Source organism: Onychostoma macrolepis, chromosome 14 (assembly GCF_012432095.1).
Source record: "Onychostoma macrolepis isolate SWU-2019 chromosome 14, ASM1243209v1, whole genome shotgun sequence".
NCBI classification, from domain to species: Eukaryota; Metazoa; Chordata; class Actinopteri; order Cypriniformes; family Cyprinidae; genus Onychostoma; species Onychostoma macrolepis.
This window is the reverse complement of record NC_081168.1, coordinates 8505294-8521725: the sequence shown is the minus strand read 5'-3', so window position 1 is coordinate 8521725 and position 16432 is coordinate 8505294. Positions and strand designations below refer to the sequence as shown.

Below are 16432 nucleotides of genomic sequence, written 5' to 3'. Positions count from 1 at the left end.
AGCAGGACAATGATTCCAAACACAGCAAGCCCACCTCTGAATGTCTCAAGAAAAACAAAATTAAGGTTTTGGAGCGGCCAAATCAAAATCTGGATTTAAATCCAATTGAAATGCTGTGGCATGACCTTAAACTGTCCATTCATGCTCGAAAACCCTCCAATGTGGCTGAATTAAAACAATTCTGCAAGAAGAGTGGGCCAATATTCCTCCACAGCGATGTGAAAGACTCGTTGCCAGTTATCGCAAACGCTTGATTGCAGTTGTTGCTGCAAACGGTGGCACAACCAGTTATTAGGTTTAGGGGGCAAGCACTTTTTCACACTGGGCCATGTGGGTTTGGATTTTGTTTTCCCTTCATAATAAAAAACTTCATTTAAAACTGCATGTTGTGTTTACTTGTGTTATCTTTGATTAATATTTAAATTTGTTTGATCTGAAACATTAAAGTGTGACAAACATGCAAAAAAATAAAAAAATCAGGAAGGGGGCCAACACTTTTTCACACCACTGTATGCATACTAAATATAAACTGCTAAACTATTCAATAGTTATTAAAAGGACATACACAACGAGTGATTAGAATATGATAGACAAATGTGTGGGTTACATACATGGTATAGAGTTATGCAATGGACTGATTTTCATTTACATAAGTCCTTTCAAGATAATTTTGGTGCATCTACATATGTAAAAGACATTCTCTGTGTAGTTCTGTGAATGTGAGGATGTATTCTGTGAGCAACAAAAGGTCAAAAGGTCTAGAAGGAGCCTGGTCTTTGTCCTGAGTGGGAGGAAACCCAAGGAAGTCTCAACTAATGGTTTTCCTTATGGTTTTACTCGTGATTGTCATGATGCGTTGTATCTTCAATCATTAATCTTGATTTTCCTGCCCCAAAATTGACAACCTCCTTCCTGAGTTGGGATTATCAATAAGTGTTCTTTTGTGTTAATATTGCACACTGTTCAAAGCTGCTAGTTGGTGGACTCGCTTCAAACTCAGGTATTGTAAGCAGATTTATGATGTTGTCTTGTTATCCTGGGCCTCTTTGTGTCGTTTCAACACTGTTCTGATTGAATCTTAGATTGTCTGATTCGCTCTGATATGCTACAAAGAATTTTCACCAAAGTGTGGGATATATGGATTAAAATTCTGTGCTGTTTCAAGCTATATTCTCATTAATGATCACAGACGTTGTGGTAAATATACATACACCTCGGTTTGATCACGCTCACTGACTGCTAGAAAGCAGTAGTTCTCCAAAGGTTTGTGAGAGATGACACTTTGGGTAGAAAATTCAGCCATAAACCCAGTGGGATCAATTGTGCCAATTTTAGATGGAGGAAATGACGGAATTGTGGTGTCAGGTCAAAGCTTTTGACCTCAATTCTAACAGTTGGCTGACCCCATTGGGACCTGTCATTGCTAGCATATGTGCACTATACAGCAATGAAAGAGGAAGTTCTGATGCAGCAAAGAGAGAGGAAATGAGAGATATCTTCTCTTAGGTATTTAATAAATACCTTTTTAGGTGGGAGGCAATTATTTATACTGCAAACTCAGCTATATGACCCTCAGGTGTGTATGCTCTCGTATGAAGATGTCATATTGTAGTAGCAGAATACTTGTCATAACAGGAAATTAATTATTCCCTAATCAGCCTTGCCTAGAGCACTGGACATATCAATATTTACAAAATAAGCCTTCTAACTAAAACCTCAGCATAATAGCGGTCCATAAATCACTTGCTCTTTATTCCTAAAACACTTTTCTCTCTGTCCCAGAAAATTATTTTAGGAACAATCCCAAAAGGTCCTGAAAATGGCATATTTTCTCATCCATCATTTGGTCTGTAAAAAGTTTTCTATTTGTTCGACCACCTTGGCAGGCTTGTTGATTTGAGATCATAGATTTATTTAAAGCAGTAAACTTATAAATACTGATATTAAATAAGACAATGATAAGAAGTGTGTGTATGACGTCTTTGATAAAAATAAAAACTTCTACAAAAGTTACTCTTGTGTTCTTCAAAGTCACTTTGAAGTGTGTGCCTCCTCACAAAACAACTTAGAGAAAATCACCATGACTGTGTCCTAGCTTTGTAAGTAAAGCTGCCATTAATGTCAGCCCATAACAGAGTGTTCACAGCTGAGCCTTTCTTCATGAACATTTAGATAATTGTTGCCCACATAATACTATCGTTCCAACCATTCATCAGTAAAAGCATTTCAAGGACACCTCTGGAAATCAACACCCCTGACTTAGCACTGTGAAATAATTCATAGTCTTGAATCTTAACTACTGTTATTTTTCAGGGGTTGATTGAGTGACGACTGGGTGGCTCAATGGACACTGTGGGAGAGTCACAACGGAGCTAAAATCAGGTAAACACTTAATGTAACCTATTTTGATTTAATCTTGTGACCTGTTGACGGCACTGCTTGACTGAAAACACAGGACACTCAGACTTCCGTAAATCTCCCTTATACGAGAAGAAACTGTTTTTAGTAACAATTTTTACTTTGAACAATCTAAGTAAATATTATATAAAGTATGGTGACTGCTATTTTATGTTTGCTATCTCATTTACCATCATTAAATCGATAATGCACACTCTGCTCTCTGGAAAATCAGTCATTGAAGAATCAGTATTAGGCCACCACTAATCCATACAGCCCTAACAAATCATTTATGACATTAAATATAACAACAAACCAAGGTTACATAAGTGATCTGTTGATTTATTGCATGATCAGAGTATGATCAGAGTAGAATTCAAAATGATGAAGTGGAACATATAAAATACAATGTTTTGACACACTTTTGGTAACATTACTGGACTTGTAAATTTCTCTTAACTGACAGCAAGTTGCAGAATAGTGCGATTTTTCAGATGAACGTTTTCATCATGTCATCCAGCTAGTGACCCCATTCTTCATTGATCAGTAGCACACTGACCTACATGACCTTTTCCATCCGATTGGACATGGCAAATATTGATTCACCATTTGGAAAGCTGTACCTCTCCTTAATGTTTTCAGACCCAGCACAGAAATTACTTATGCGGTTCTCATGAATATAAATGTGAGGCCATTAATCTGCGCTGAAGTCCTGTCTTGCTACAATGTACATGAAAAATACTGTACGCATGTTACTATTGTACAGTACACACATCATGTGGATCTTGTCAAGATAAAGAGCTGCCAAAACAATATACCGTTCACCTCAACCCAGCATCCACCAATTGTCCAAACTGTATGTTAAAGATTCAAAGTGAAAAGTGTCTCTGTCTAGTAAATGTAGTTCTTCAGTACATAAAAACCAGTAGTATTTATTGTTCCATATTATTTAAAAAAGGCACACTGTGTTCAGCATTAGTGCTGGTGGTACTAGCAGCGAGGACGATGACAGACTTGAAAGGAAATAATTACAATGTGAGAACAAGAGACTTCCAACACTAACTGTTTTGTAAATAACTGTTGCGGGTTGTTTCACTAATTCAAGCATTTAGCTCCAATAAAACCCATAACTGTCAACATTGTTGTCCACCATAAATCACCATTTTAACAAATGTTTAAACGAGCTGTGAACTCAGATCTAATGTGGAGAGAGCTTTTTGTTTGGGCTCTGGATTTGACAGACTCTGTGTACGTTAGCAAGATGTTTGAGCATCAACAGAGAAACAGTGAAGGGCAAAGGGAGGTTAGAATAGCCTACAGCTCCCTCATGCTGGGATGTGAGCTCTTGCCCGACAAACTATAAACCCCGAAGATACACTGTGCTCAGATAAACCACTTTAACCCACACTTCTTGGATGGCCTCTTTTCTTGCCTTCCATCTTCTTAAATTCTCCAAGGTGACTTTGTAGATTGCAACCTCAAAATGCCATCATAATTTGTGGAGGCAATCTCCCTTCTGCTGGAAATCCAGCTGCTGAAAATGATACTCCTATTTAGCTCCCTTCAGTAAAATTCCCCTTTTGTAGGATTTATTTGCAAATTTGAAAGGAAAGAGAAGTTTTAAGAAATGCGTTTTAGTTTTAAATGACTAAAGATTTTGTGGGAGGTCAGGAAGTTACATGCTGGTGGGATCTAAGTTATCAGAATATTTAAATCATCTTTCAAAGCCCTTGTTTATTGTATAATTTAGTACCTTACAAACCCAGCACTGTCAGTTTAAAGCCCTGGACAGCGTCTTAAGAAAAGTCTGGTCAACGAAACTTTGAAAGGCGTCCAACTGTCCCTAAAAATAGCAAGTATGGATCCTGAAACCATCGCCTTCTGTTTCCTTCCACTCAGTGCCGCAAAGGAGTACAATCCGTCAGGTGATAAACACCGAGTCTGATGTCGCTTTACTGTCAACTCCAAATTAGCAGAGAAAACCAGTGTTTCAAAGGGAAACATTTGTGGTTCAATAGGTGTTAAAAGCGGACAAAGTGATTAGAATACGTGGAGAATTTAAGCGTGGTTGACTGAAGACCGAACGAGGGCAATTCATCGGTCTTATGCCTCTCTTCAACGATTAAACAGGTAAGTTAAAGTATCTTTTAATCGAGAGACGGTTTCAGGACTATATTTAAGACAATACGAAATCATATTCGCCTTGACATTAGGCTATTTAGTTTGTAGACTCCGTAACATTCCTGGAAGATGCGTTTTCACGGGATGCATGCAGACTTCAAAACATGTGCCCTAAATCATTTTTTATTGCATGTTAGCTACACGGAAGCATATTTTCACATTCAAAATGGTGCATATATTACAAGTATTCTTGTGTAATGTTTTTTAATTAATTAACTTTTACATCTGAATGTGTTTCTCGCGATATTGTGCTGATATACAACTTTTCGCACATTAGAAACTCCCGAGCTTCATTAGTATCCCTTTGTGAATATCGTTAGGACAAGACTGTGCATTGTCCACTCCGGGGACTTTATTAATGAAGTCTGCAAAAATCATATGCGCGTCATAATCTGCAGAAAGATTACCAGTGTATTTGATCAAGGGTATTTTGAGCGGTAGCCTGAATAGGGCTACTTTAATGTTTCATAACTGTGGATTCAGAAGGAATTTAGTCATTAAACAGGGTGCCACTTGTACAAAGACTATCCGGGGGTTCAACTGGGGGGCGGAGGTGGAGGCGGGGGCGCTTCAAACAGATGCCTCTAGTGGCTATCATTGGTACCACATGGAGAGAAAAAAAGCATGCGTTTTTCTCTTGTGAGCACAAATAGTTTGTTAACCTACACACTTGAAAAGAATGTGGAAGATAGACCGAAGAAGACACGCAAACTTATATTCATACCGTACTTTGAGAGCTTTTTCAGTAGCCCACAGCATTTCTCTCCTGGATCCTGACTTCTCAAGCTCATCCTTGTTCTTTACCTGTACAAAACCACTTTTATAATGAAAAAGTAATTTTATCTACTTTTTGGGGTGTAAATATTTCATGTTCGTATGTAGCCTATAACTATTAAGGAATTTTTAATGGACAATTTCAGGACTGTTCAGAGTGATTTGTTATTAACTTAAAATTTATCCAGCGTGATAAATTTCGAGAAAAATATGGTGCTTAAATTTGCAATTTTAACAATTAGCCTATTTTCAGCAGCACAGAGTTTTAGATTACATTTTATAGAATGATAATAGCGAATTAGGGTATGCTATTTGGACTAAAATGAAGGCCATAGCCTATACTACTTTTTAAGAGCCCCCACTCTTTCGTTTTGAACTCCATGGGGGTTCGAGCTGTATTCTAATTAGGGCAATTGATATTCAATATAAAATGCGCATTGGAATTTGGGGATTGTTGGAATTTTTAACATCGATCGAATCAAAAATAGTAGCCTAGCGTAGCCCATTTTTCTTGAAAATATCTTATGTATGTCTTATAAATATCCCTTATTATGGATAGCAGTGATTTATTCCCTCTATACTGTACATGCGATGTAGACCGCTATTTCGGATTTGACTCACAATATCTGTTGCTCACACTAGCATGGCGTGTTTTACGTCAGACCCAGATTCTGCAAACGCTGGCAACAGGCTAGTACATTTGTGAAAAGGCTATCTCTGTTACAGTAGCTATCAAAAGGTGGTTCCTCAGGTTATATCAGCGCTCGCGTCCAGTGTGTCACAGCTGACGTCGACTGACACTCGGTGGAAGCCCCTCTCCTTCCCTCGCGCTTTTTGTTCTCCGGTTTGCTTCATTCGAGAGGGTTCGTCTTATTTTCATCACCTCGAGCTTCACGCGGGAGCCGTTTGTCTATATCAATGTGCATTAATGTAGGAGACACCGTGAAAGAGATAAGGTGAGATAACCTTGTTGATAACAAAGAGCACTACGTGAAGGTCTGCGTTTGATTGTGACATTGGCGGACTTGTTACTACCACGCGCTTTGTAAACTCGACTTCTGTAGTCTGTATGCTTAACTGCATTGACGGCGGTTGATAAATGTCGATAGAAGGTACGAGAACCATCACTTTCCCTCTGATGTTTAAAAAAACCATGCACTTTTGTTTATTTGCTATGCGTTTCTTGCAGAGCTCTTATCTCCTCACCTGGCACCTTTGTTTTGGATTTGCCAAGGATTTCCTAAAGCAACAGTGGGTATACTCGACTGAAGGATTTCGAGTTTTAATCCAAATCGGGATCTATACATCCAAACTGGGATCTATGAGCGGAAAAGTGGCTAAGCCTAAAGAAGAAAAGGATGCTTCAAAGGGTAAGAAGAGTCTTGAAACGTCTCGATTGCTCACAGGTTTAAAGCGACCGTGATCTCATTCATCTCCCACTCGTTGCATTGTTGTTCAATTGTGAAAACACAAAAGCAGTATTGGAAATTGGTAAAGATAAATGTAAAGCGTTTATGAGAATACATACATAATGATTAGCAGCTCTGCTGAATAACAAAAAACTGCCACCTGACCTGATAAAGACCGAAAATCGGCATAAATTTCATTTAGTCTGTTCTGCGGAGATGAATTATTTGGCTGTCGCTTTAATGTAACCTGCAATAAAACCAATGACCATCCCATTCAATTTCCCCTTTTTCCTTCCTTGCACATTAAGGTAGGTCTGAGTAACTGTTCAAATATTTATCACATTTGCAACGATCTGCGCTGTGTGATGACGCGTAATCGTTTGTTTGGGTAGCTACTGCGCAAATGACCCATTGCGTAAAACTGAGCTTCTGCATGTCCCCGAAACAGCCGCGCTTCAACGGGATGTAAACTGGCCAACCATTGCCATGGAGACAAAGGGGCTACAGGGTTGCCAAAGAAACCTCCGCGCGATTAATTGATGTGCATGCTGTCTGCTGAGGGGTTTTCATTTCAGTTTACAACGACATGAATATGCTGTGCTCCTTTGTTCCGACTGATGATATACTACTGATGTAGTATAGCCTGATTACCTCTAAAATAAACCTGGCACTGTATATTACCAGTATTGCTGGCACACGGACAAATTGCTTTTGTTCCTCTTTTGTATAAATGAATAATTAAATTGTTTTGCATAAAAGTAAATGCAAAATAATAAAACCCGAACTTAAAAGCAAGCAACTTCTAATAGATATTGTTATAGTTTACTATACAATAGAAAATCTAGAGTGACTTGACTTGGATTCTTTCAAAGAATCTGTTCTCTTTGATTCTTTTTGTCAAGTTAATTTAATTTTTCCATAGACTCACTAATAGGCTATCAGAAATAAATATGAGTGATTGCTTTGTTTTATTTTGATAAATATTGTTCATTAGGTATTAGAAAAAAAACAACAACTCTTCTTCACTTAAAAAAAAAACCTTGTTCTTGAGGCAAACACAAGAAATCCATTCCTCGCCCCTTTTTAGGCACATAATGAACAGACAGACAGCTATCTCAGCATTATGTTATATAATTCCAGCATATCCTCATGTATTTTTTATTATTAGTGTTTATAGTAAATGTACAGCAGACTTTATTGAATACCGACAGGAGTTCATTTTTCTTTTTGTTTTAGGCAGCACTTTGTCAAAGCATTGTACGTGACTCATTCACTCAGCATGCTGGCTTTCATCTTATTTGTTTTGAGCTATTATGAAACACATTGCAGTGGCTGCCTCTACATCATTAAAACTTTCAGGATTACATTAAAATTGGTATTCTCACCATCCCTTGTTAGCTTGTTAGTTACTCTGGATTTAATGTGTGAAAGTTTAGCTTTTCTGTTCTCTGTATAAGCATGAGCAGTGCTGTCATTGAGCTCATCTGTGTTTTCATAGAAACTATGCTAAGTCATTCACACTTTGTGTGGTTAGCAGCTGCACTGTTAAAAGCGGATTCGTGCAGTTGTTGCAAAAAGGTTCAATTCTACTTGGTCTAACCCGGCAAGTTGATTCAGTCATATTAAATAATAATCTTGACTTGTAGATGGAAAGGAAAGGAGGTAACTTTTGGTGAATACTGAGAATTTGTGCTCTGCATTTCACCCATCCAAGTGCGCACACACACCCGGAGCAGTGGGCAGCCAATGCTGCAGCACCCGGGGAGCAGTTGGGGGTTCATTGACTTGCTCAAGGGTCTCACCTCAGTCGTGGTATTGAGGGTGGAGAGAGCGCTGGTCATTCACTCCCACCACCGCCAATCCCTGCCGGACCTGAGACTCGAACCTGCAACCTTTGGGTTACAAGCCCAACTCTCTACCATTAGGCCACGACTGCCCCCACTGAATGTTCGTCATTAAGTTACAGAATTACTATCACAGTTTTGAGAGCATTATATTTGTATGGCTATTAGAAAAATCAGCAAAAGCATGCATGCTTTTAACACACTGGAGCCATGCTAAATAAGATGCAAGTTTGAATCTGTCCTGAAATTCACACAAATCACATCCCTCTTCTATCTCTATAATAATTTCCAGTTTATCATCAGTATCTCTCTAATAAAACAGGCAAAACACAAAATTAAGAATACAAGCTATATTTTTCGAAACATTGACTGTGTTATGAATTTCCAGTTGAATGTGTCTTATTTAGGGATTGATAAATATCAGTCCTCCATTGCACTGCAATTTAGGCCAGTGGCGCTGAATGCCCAAGGGCATATGACTACAGCACAGGCTAATTAGCCGGAGGATGAATGCCACAGGCTCTGGACTGGCTGAGCGGGGCTTGCGAGTCTTTCATATTTTCTTGCAGATGAATTCATCTCCAGGCCAGATGCAGTGCCAAATCAATAGGCATCCAGAGCATAATTTAGAGAGGCTTCATTAATCACAAAGCAGCAGAAGGTTTTTTTTGTGCCCTGCTCTGACACCTGCTCTAATCTTCTTGGCATAGCGGCACCCTGACTGCTGCAGCATCCAAATCCACTGATGCTGTGACTGGAGGTGGAAAAAAACATGCTGTCTTGATCTGCCAGACCCAAGTAAATTAAATAGCTGAATATGACTTATGGATAAAGGTTTGTTTTGTACAGTGTCATGTTTCAGCACTGTAGGTTAAACTGTGCCAGTAACATAAAAGAGAAGAGTTTGAACTTGTTGTTTGGATGTTGCCAACCTCATTTCACACACAAAGTGAGTGGAAACGGAAACTTTGACATAAATAAAAGGCAAAAGTGCTTTCCTTATGTTCCTGAATTAATATTACATTAGTTACATAAGTATTACAGTATTACATAATTAAGCAGTTTTACAGAAGCAAAAGTGCTATTGTTCTGAGTATCAATATAATATTTAGTACAAAAAATATATGATACCATTCAAAAATTTGGGGTCTGTAGGATTTTTAAATGGTTTTAAAAGAAGTCTTTTATGTTCACTGTTATTGTAACGGGGCTGACGAGACGTGAGACGTGCGGATCCAAGTGCAAGCTTTTATTTAAAGGCATGGTCATATATACAGGCAGGGTCGAAACAATGGCAAACAGGTATGGCAGGGACAAGACAAAGAGTAATCCTAGGGCAAGCGGAGGTCGACGATGGGCAAACAGTATACAATATCCAAAGGGGCAAGGCAGAGAGATAATCCAGGTACACGGGCTATAATCCAGGCAAAGGAATAAACGGAGTCTGAACAGTGAGACAGGGGTAAATACTGGGAACACAGACTAGAAAACAACAAACGTTCCGTAAAGCAGCTAACACTAGGGGAGTGAAAAACGCAGGACAATACAGGAACCGAACAGAAACACGGAATGGCATGGAAAGGGTTAATCCAGGAAACATGGGCTACAATAAAACACAGGAAAACAGGCAAGGCAAGACTAAGAAAACTACATGGGCTCCGTAGAGTAGCTATCGCTAGGAGAGGGATAAGTGCATACAATACTCGGCAGTGAGGGAGAGATAGTCCATGGCTTAAGTTGAGTGTGTGATTGGTGATAGCTGTGTTATCACTGCCTTCAGCTGTGTATGTGCAATCAGTGTCATCAGTGCAATGGATGATGGGAAATGGAGTCCAGTGTGATAGGTGTTGTGAGAGTCAATGTGGTGAGCGAGTGACCTCTGGTGGTGAGTGAACGGAAGTTAATAGCCCGGATTCGTGACAGTTATTTTAATCCAAATACAGTAATATTGTGAAATATTATTACAATTTAAAATAACGTCTTTTCTATTAGAATATATTTTAAAATGTAATGTCCTCATGTAATGGCAAAGCTGAGCTTTCAGATACCATTATGTCAGTCACATATTCCTTCAGAAATAGTACTAAAATGACAAGATTTGGTGCTCAAGAAACTCTACTTATTATCAAAGACGAAAACAGTTGTGCTTCTTAATATTTTTTCAGGATTCTTTGATTAGAATGTTCAAAAGAAAGACGTTTATTTGAAATGGATATCTTTTGTAACATTATAAATGTTATTAGTGTCACTTTTGATCAGTTTAATATATCTTAGCTGAATAAAAGTATTAATTTCTTTACAAAAAAAAAAAAAGAAAAAATGCCATCAACGAAAGTAGTTCACTTCCACTTGTATACTCTAGTCTGGAATACTAAGTGCACAAACTGACCATTATTACGAAATGAAACCAGTGCTGTTATATTAAATAAAATGTAATTTAGTAAGAAAATGATGTTGTACAATGCTCTTGCAGAATCATATTCATCTTTAAAGGGTCAGATGCTTGTATAGTAAGTGGTCTGTAAAGGCTGCGTAAGGACACATGTGATTCAGGACAGTGCTACCGCTTCCTCAGCGCTGACAGAAATCTCAGCATGCAGCCCTAGAGCAAGACTCCATCTGCATTAGAGAGCTGTCACTCTATATCGCTGCCTTGCTCTCTGAAATGTTTGGGAATGTCGCGGGCCTGTCTCTATAGCTGTTCCCTCCACCTCGTCAATGACGGCCGGGCTGGTGAAAGCAGCACGATTAGTGCTCTCTGATTGGCTGGCCCTTTCTCGCTTTAGCTTGATCTCCAGCTCCTCACAAAACCTTGCTTATCATAATAGCAGCTTTAAAAACATACTTGAAAAGAAAGAGCAGAATAATGCAAATCTTGTTTTTGTTTGTTTTGGAGGAGAGTCATAACATTTCAAGTGCCTCTCCTCGCTTTGGCAATTTGCCTGAACCTAGCTTAATAGTTACCTCGTTTTTAGTTATAGTGGGATAAATATTCATACTGGAATTAATATTCAAGCATGGTTATGTCACCTTCAAACATAGAAGAGCACAAAGTAGCCAGGTGATTCATCTTAATTAAATGCTGTGACCTTAAAGTCTTCAAATACCTGTGGTGAAGTGAATGAAGCAGTAATTCAGAGAGATCTGGAAGTGTCTGAAGGGAGTGGAGGTCTAAGCTAAGCTCATAGTTCCTGTAGAAATCAGCTTTGCTTCAGATGGCAATTTATAAATTATAGGTCACATTGCTCTGCTCTGAAGGTCACAACCACACAGTTCTCAGTCTCAGCCTCAGACGGCGCATGGGCCTGATGCATATTGCTCACAAATCTGGACAGTGTTTTTTTTTTTTTTATTCTTATCTGATTGGCTGATTTTGTGCAACTTCTGGAAGTAAGGGCACACAGGATTTTATCAGTCTGCCTTCAGTCTGTTTGTGTTTTCAAAGATACAACGTCAAGCCCAATTATTATTACATCCTATTTGAGGATAAATCTTCCCTAAATAACATTTAACACATTTTGTATTCATTTGAAACGGACAGTGCACATTAATGAACATCAGTAACAGAAACAGTTATTTTGCATCTGCAGTTTCTACAAATAAAGACATTACTAGCAGGGTTGCCAGGTCTATGAACCAAAGTACCTCAAAACTAGCTTGATTGTGCTTTTTCAGCAGTTTTCCCTTCTGTCAGAAGTTCTCTCCATCAAAATCGCATTCCATGTGTGAGAACGCTTTAACCTGCGGACTAAATAACCCGTTCCCAATTCCGTGGGAAAACCACAGACTTGGCAACACTGATTGCTAGTGACGATACAGTTACAAATATACAACACTGTGCAAAATATTACTTAAAGCTGATTACTGGTCAGATTTGTCTTATAGCGTGATATGTAGAACATTCCATATTGCAAGTGGTGGGCTGTTCCAATAATCCAATATTTTTGTCTAAAGGTTTTCACCCTGAACCTTTGGTATCTTTGACTTTTTACTGTTAATTTGCCATTTGAATAATTTAGTCATTTTGTTACAATGTTACGTCAATGCTGAGGTCACAAAGAAGTTAAATTATAAGAGGAAGAACAATTGAGAAGAAAGAAATGGCAGAGAGGGAGAGTGAGTGACCCTAAATGGTCCATTGTGATGGAGTTTTCATATTATGACTGATGACAGCAGTGGCCTAGTGATGGCTGTAATGGGATTTATGCAGCAATGCATTTATGGGGATTAAAACCCAATCAGTCTCTCAGTGTTGTGCATGTAGGCCACTACCACACATTCTCTAAATCTGGAATATTCATCATCTCTGCATTCTTCAGTGAGTTCCTCCAGTCCATTTTGTTATAACAAAGCCTTTAATGCTGAGGATATTCCTATCTGTATTAATATTTTCCTATCTGTATTCAGCGTGTTGTAAAGTACATGGAGAACAGTATGTTGGGTATTATTTTCAGGTGAGTCATAATCTTTGAATTAATCACGTTCATAGCCAGTGTTACTGATCTAGTTATTGGTGTTATTTGTTGGATTCTTTCATTACACTAATGGTTTGATTCAGGGGATGTAGTTTTTGAAGGTGTGGGATTACGTGGCAATTCAGATTTTTGGATTACAGGTCTGAATGGAATTGTTTGAGATTTAGAAATGCATTTTCATGCCATTGGTTGATGTAAAGATAAGCTGCTCCGTTTTGTAACATTTGTGGACAGAGGCACTTCTTATGTTGCTCTCCAGGTTTTGAAGTACAGTAGGGCAATTCACCATAACATCAAATTTTAGCATCAAGATTTATCTACAAACTAGTGTCAGTCTGTTCTTTTGTTTAATTTTCACCCTGTGTTGAATGCACAAACCGGAGATGGAAATGTAAGTGAGACTCTGACTCCAATAGTTCATCCAAAAATTAAAATTGTCATCATTTACTCACCCTAATGTTGTTCCAAACCTGTTTGACTTACTTTCTTCTGTGGAATGTAGGATAAGATATTTTTGAGAAATTTCTTAGGTGTTTATTTGACCATGCAATGGAAGTCAGTGGTCACTAAAATCATTACCAACATTCTTCAAAATATCTTTTGTGTTCCACAGAAGAAAGAAAGTCATACAGGTTTGGAATGACATGAGGATGAGCGAATGATGACTGAATTTTTACATTTTTGGGTGAACTATTCCTTTAAGTGACAAAATTTTGTACTCCAAATTTGAGATTACTGAACAGCATCCTTTAATCCTGAAAAGAGGGATATTTTCTCTGAATGTTTGCATCTTGTGTGCACTCTTTGGAATTTACTGAAAGTAGAAGCATGTCTAAAAATGTGTATTTTTAGGTGAACATTCACTCCCTTGACAACGTATGAATTAACTATTAAGTTTAAAAGTGAATTGTTCAAGCAAATCTCTTGTATGTATCGAAAATGCATTTTTAAAACACAAGAAAAAATTATTTGTACTTTGTCTAGGTTTATATAGCTACAGTAACCTGTGGCATAGAAAACAAAGCAATTTTACTTGGGCTCGTTTCAAAAGACTGGCTTTGGACAGAGTGTGACAAACTATGTAGACGCACACTATGCAGACGCACACACGGTCCATGTGTCTGTAGGTTTGTATTGAATTGCTTTGCCATGACTTTCGGGTGTTTGACTCAGCAAATCAAAACCTTGTTGTGACTGAAAAGGAGAATATTGCTTTTAGTTTAAAAACATATTTGAGCTCTTAGACATTAGACAAGGCTTCAGCTGCTTGTAACAAGGTCACAGTAGATTCATAACACATCTCAGACATGGGGGAGTGAAACTTTCTTCAGACTCCTGCAGTTTAGTTTTTTATTGCTCTCCAGAGTAAGTATAAATCTCGCAGCTACAGAAACACTACCAAGAGAATAATTACCGCAGCGCTACGCGATGTCCAGTGATCCATGTCAGCTGCACTGACAAATATTTTGCTTCAGTCACGCATGACATTTCAAGTGTAGCGGCAGGAGTTCAGTTCTGAAACCATCACTGCACCTTGTTGATTTATGTACCTGTGTCAATGACATCCTGAGCTGGCTGCTCCGTCCCAGAGCCTGCTGTGGATATTGTGTTTTGTTTAATTACACTTCCCCCGGGCCTGAACGCGGCATCGCTTAATGGGATTTAATTTTCTGCTGCAAAGCCAACAGAAGACAAGTTGTTAGTCAATTAGCAGTCAAGTTTCTTACTTAGTGATTGACAAGTGTTTCATTGTTATCAGATTAAGAGAATGACCTTGTTTTGGTTTTGTCTGGTAAGAGGTAGGAATGGACGGCCAACTCTGCAAAAGCCTCTGCAAAATGATAAAAATGTATCATGCTTGAAGTTTACCAAGTAGGGGTGCACAAAATGGCTTAGTGCGATTATCAAATCACAAGGACTGTGATTTAAATTAGATATATGTGTTGCGTGTTTCCAAGGGAAACGTGACACTGTTCTTTGAACACTGTTCTTTGAGCGGTTCATCATTTAGTGTGTGTGGTGTCTCAGAGCGTCCCAGTTCACAGTAAATACTGCTCCATATAAACTCTAAAACTTGTCATGAGAAGCACTTATAAACCAGTTGTTGTCAAAAAGGAGCTTTCACAACAAAGTCTTCTTGCGGTTTTCTACCGAAATAAAACCTTGATGGTTTAACGTTTCAAAATTGAATTTTTGGAAAGTTATAAATATTAGTGTTATAAATTTACAGCTGTACTGTAAAATGCATTTATTTTTCTTATTTTACAGTGAAATATTGCATATAATATTTATTCTTTTTATTTAACAACATCAACAACAAAACAACAATAATTATTATTAATATTATTTTCTTCTCATAATTATTGTTAATAACTGTATTAATCATATAATTAATCATATAATAATTCATTTACATTACATTTATGCATTTAGCAGATGCTTTTATCCAAAGCGACTTACAGTGCATTCAGGTTATACTTTTTTTTTTTTTATCAGTATGTAATTAATAATAATTAATCATTATAAGTCATCATATAATCATTAAGTCATTAATATAATCACAATAGTTTTTTGTTTTTTTTTGCACACTAAACATTTGTTTAATTCATATTTTAAATCACAACCACAATTTTTATCAGAAAAATTGCAATTCTGTTTTTTTCCCTAAAATGTGCAGCAGAAGTATAGGACATTTTGAGTACTCTCCATATAGGGAAAGGGTACAACCTTTAATATCATTTGTAAATCTGCTAAGTCCAGTCATTATAAGTAGTGGGCAGTGTTGACGTGATGTACGTGACAAGAAGGTCATTTGAGACGACAAGCCATTCTTGCATCAGGTGATTGGAATTCCTAAACGATCTCAGTCCTCCACTTCTGTCCCTGCAGTCAATTCCCATGGGCGTCTTACTGCCTGCTCCGCTATAGTTCAATAAAGAGGTTAATAATTAAACTCTATGCTTTAAATGGTAATTTCTATTGGTCGTTGGGGTCCAGTTGATTATTTTCCGCCCTTCTCGATCGTTGACAGTGTAAGGAATGGCTGAAAGCATATAGTGCAAACCGAGATCACACAACTAATAATCAGGTGACCCGAGGTCTCGCACCTTTAAAGGTACAGTTGTCCTTTCGCTACAATGTGAAGCCTGAGAAGATGTCACCCATCCAGTCTGTGTAGTCCTGCTATTTAAGTAGTTTAGTGAGATGGTTGTTAAAGCAAATAGCTGTGATTATGACTCTGTGTGTGCATATGTGTGTCACATGTTAATAGCCAGTTTTCTGGTAGACGCTCTTAATGTGCCGAGGGTTAGTCATTGGTCTGATCATGATCAAATTAAAGCTGGCCAAATTA

The 16432-nt window shown here is 38.0% G+C and overlaps 1 protein-coding gene across 4 annotated transcripts in view; it reads left to right on the top strand.

Annotated features, from left to right (window-relative positions):
- The first annotated feature begins 4279 nt into the window (after nt 1–4279).
- fgf13a (fibroblast growth factor 13a) overlaps nt 4280–16432 on the top strand; it is a 132430-nt gene continuing 120277 nt past the window's right edge. Inside the window, exons 1-3 of one of the 4 annotated variants that reach the window (XM_058797905.1) lie at nt 4307–4322; nt 4416–4527; nt 6542–6722. In XM_058797905.1, coding sequence (XP_058653888.1) covers nt 6674–6722 — 49 coding nt within the window. In that variant the 5' untranslated portion in view covers nt 4307–4322; nt 4416–4527; nt 6542–6673. Of the gene's footprint in view, nt 4528–6003; nt 6465–6541; nt 6723–16432 lie in introns of those variants that run through there. The other 3 variants (XM_058797911.1, XM_058797906.1, XM_058797904.1) reach the window with 3 other exon arrangements.